The sequence below is a fragment of the Micropterus dolomieu genome, linkage group LG10, assembly GCF_021292245.1.
Source record: "Micropterus dolomieu isolate WLL.071019.BEF.003 ecotype Adirondacks linkage group LG10, ASM2129224v1, whole genome shotgun sequence".
Taxonomy (NCBI): domain Eukaryota; kingdom Metazoa; phylum Chordata; class Actinopteri; order Centrarchiformes; family Centrarchidae; genus Micropterus; species Micropterus dolomieu.
Window position 1 is genome coordinate 1,084,774 of NC_060159.1, and position 3,685 is coordinate 1,088,458.

The window sequence follows — 3,685 nt, forward strand, 5'->3', positions numbered from 1 at the left end:
GCATCATGCTGTGGGGGTGTTTTTCAGCTGCAGGGACAGGACGACTGGTTGCAATCGAGGGAAAGATGAATGCGGCCGAGTACAGGGATATCCTGGACGAAAACCTTTTCCAGAGTGCTCTGGACCTCAGACTGGGCCGAAGGTTTACCTTCCAACAAGACAATGACCCTAAGCGCACCGCTAAAATAACGAAGGAGTGGCTTCACAACAACTCCGTGGCTGTTCTTGAATGCCCAGCCAGAGCCCTGACTTAAACCCAATTGAGCATCTCTGGAGAGACCTGAAAATGGCTGTCCACCAACGTTTACCATCCAACCTGACAGAACTGGAGAGGATCTGCAAGGAGGAATGGCAGAGGATACCCAAATCCAGATGTGAAAAACTTGTTGCATCTTTCCCAAAACGACTCATGGCTGTATTAGATCAAAAGGGTGCTTCTACTAAATACTGAGCAAAGGGTCTGAATACTTATGACCATGTGATATTTCAGTTTTTCTTTTTTAATAAATTTGCAACAATCTCTACATTTCTGTTTTTTTCTGTCAAGATGGGGTGCTGAGTGTACATTACTGAGAAATAAAATGAACTTTTTTGATTTTTGGGAAATGGCTGCAATGAAACAAAGAGTGAAAAATTTAAAGGGGTCTGAATACTTTCCGTACCCACTGTATATAAAAGAATAAGGCCTAAATAAATAATACATACAGGTGACTTTTGTTTTAGCTTGTCTGTAACTATTTGTTAATGGCTTAAAGTGTTGTAACAACAACTGCAGACAAAGCAGGTGGAAACATCACTTTTCTACTTTTCACTGTTTGCCGTTCACTTCACCTGCTTCACTGTCTCCACCACCATCCCCATCTCTGCTCTGCTGTGTGTGTGTGTGTGTGTGTTGGTAGACACCCCAGTCTGCAGAAAATGGTATTCTATTCATTTCAGGTAGAAAAATCCCAAATTCCGGATTAATCAGGAAAAATCCCCTCACTGCTTTATGCACAAGTGACACATGTTTTTAAGTCATATACAAATGCAAGTCAGTCATCTCTCAACTACATAGCTACACTTACCTCATCCATCAGCTGATCCTGTTCTGAGGTAGCACAGAGGCAGACGAGGTACATCTGCTTGAAAGGTCCCTTCCCCTGGAAGGCAGGACACTCAGAGCATGTCTTTGCCAGCAGTGCAGCTTTCCCCAGCTGACTATCCTTCATCAGCTGCTTCACTCTCATCTCCAGCAGGGACAGCCCCTCCTGCACCAGGAACTCCTCAACTGAAAACCGGTGGGAATATTGATTGTGACATTTTTATTTAGATTTTAGGAATTGTGTTTAAATGGTTTTTACATTTACAACAAGAGCACACCCGACAATTTTAACCAATGCTGGAAATGATCAACAAGGTCATAATTGTCAATCATAATTTTATCAAAACAGAAACTGGATTACATGTCTCATGTCTGCGCAGTCCTACACTCTGGTAAGCATATTATTTCTGGCCTTTACCTGCTCCCTGGTATGGCAGTTTGACCAGCGGTTGAAACACTGCTGTGCACTGGGCGTGCCTTTTGTAGACAGCTTTTCTGGGCTTTTCTTGCAGACGTGTTTGCCAAAGATGGTTTTCCCCCCCAACAGGGCTGGAGTTTGACTACTCTCTCTGAACATGCTCCTTACTGCCTTATGAAGTACGACCGTTTGGTGAGTCAACCACACTCAACCATAACTGTTCACCTCTGTGGGCCATTCCTAATAGTCACATACTGTAAATACAGACTTTAGTGTTACACTAAAGAATCTTACATGTATCAGTACTCATTCTCCTGATAATACCTCTTATCCAAACACATCTCATGTCAGTGGGAAATTACATCCTCCCATGGTTTGAGAAAGTCTCATGGGCTTTGCCTTCCCCATTGTATTTGATGTGTTTTCCTTGTTTGCAGAGCGTATCTATATTTAGTGGTGTTTGCTCTAAGTTGCTTATTATAGGTGACACTAAAGCTGATGATACACAGGGCAACTTTTTGAGCAATGTTTCTGGCCAATCTTGTCGGTGGCATGAAAGTTGCTCCGTGTATCATCAGCTTAATGACACTGTGGTGGAAAAACATTACGTATGCATCCCTTCATTTTTAGTAATATTTGTAGGACCTCTGAAAACCAGTTCAGGAACTCACCTTGTTCAGTCTGCAGGTTTGCGCCGGACAAAAGGCCCTGCAAGACCCTGTTGGTCCAAACACCGTCATGCTGGGCCAAAGCAGACAGCAGGGACAGCTCAGTGATTCCCTTCTCCTGCAGCTTACTGTAAGCAAACTGGAAACAACAGGAAAACTCCATGACTTGATGCAGATCCAGATGGTATCTGATGTTTGAGTCTATTAGCCAAGCTTTTAAATTGAAACTGAAAAGCAAATTTACGGAAACAACAAATTGGTTAACTAAAGGGATATTTTAACACTGGATTTTTAGCTGGCGTGTCTACATAGTGTCAATCACTTGAATACTGTATAAACAAAGGAAGTCGTGGGGTGATGGTGTTTTGTGAAAACTTCAGTCTACATACATTACATAAATCTACATTTCTTTCTTAAAGTGAGAATAATGAGCTTTACCTGGACAGATGACTTAAATTCTTGCCATAAGCCATCTGGAACGTCATTCTTTAGAGACAGCAAAAGCTCCACAAAACTCCTGCAGAAGGAATGGGCAATCAACAAAAACATGATACTGATCTCCACTTTTAACGTGAACACCGAAACTTGATAGAACGAACAAGAAAGCTATCATTTAGCTTTTGTAACAGGGTTGCATTCAGCATAGTGCATTCAGTGACTGATTATGGGTGTAAACTATACATTATCAACAATTAATCACATCTTAATGGTACTTACAATGAGAGCCTCTCAACCACAAGAGGAACACTTTCACACTGCAGGGAGAGGTATGGAGAGGCCTGGGCGTAACTCAACAGGGCGGCTATGTACACTTCCACCAGTGGCAAAGGCTCTTCCTCTATCCTCCAACGGCCTGCATACTCCAGCAGTGTCTATAAAGAGGGACCAACAGTTTAAGATAACCTGTTTGTACTGGAAACCTTTACCAACACTCTGAAAATAAAAACAAAGTTGGACATTTAGTACAAGCAGTAATCCTTCCAACATCCATTAAGTCTGACAGAGCTTGTTCTACTTATACCTGCCATACAGTGAGGAAAATAAGTATTTGAACACCCTGCTATTTTGCAAGTTCTCCCACTTAGAAATCATGGAGGGGTCTGAAATTGTCATCGTAGGTGCATGTCCACTGTGAGAGACATAATCTAAAAAAAAAATTCCAGAAATCACAATGTATGATTTTTTAACTATTTATTTGTATGATACAGCTGCAAATAAGTATTTGAACACCTGTCTATCAGCTAGAATTCTGACTCTCAAAGACCTGTTAGTCTGCCTTCAAAATGTCCACCTGCACTCCATTTATTATCCTAAATTAGATGCACCTGTTTGAGGTCGTTAGCTGCATAAAGACACCTGTCCACCCCATACAATCAGTAAGAATCCAACTACTAACATGGCCAAGACCAAAGAGCTGTCCAAAGACACTAGAGACAAAATTGTACACCTCCACAAGGCTGGAAAGGGCTACGGGGAAATTGCCAAGCAGCTTGGTGAAAAAAGGTCCACTGTTGG

At 41.9% G+C, this 3,685-nt stretch overlaps 1 protein-coding gene across 1 annotated transcript in view; it reads right to left on the reverse strand.

Annotated features, from left to right (window-relative positions):
• Positions 1 to 3,685, reverse strand: part of znf292b (zinc finger protein 292b) — a 20,894-nt gene that overhangs the window by 9,970 nt on the left and 7,239 nt on the right. Inside the window, exons 2-5 of the mRNA XM_046060516.1 lie at positions 2,888 to 3,042; positions 2,609 to 2,687; positions 2,174 to 2,309; positions 1,068 to 1,270 (exon numbers count right to left, since the gene is read on the reverse strand). Of these exons, the coding sequence (XP_045916472.1) occupies positions 1,068 to 1,270; positions 2,174 to 2,309; positions 2,609 to 2,687; positions 2,888 to 3,042 (573 nt within the window). The remainder of the gene's footprint in view (positions 1 to 1,067; positions 1,271 to 2,173; positions 2,310 to 2,608; positions 2,688 to 2,887; positions 3,043 to 3,685) is intronic.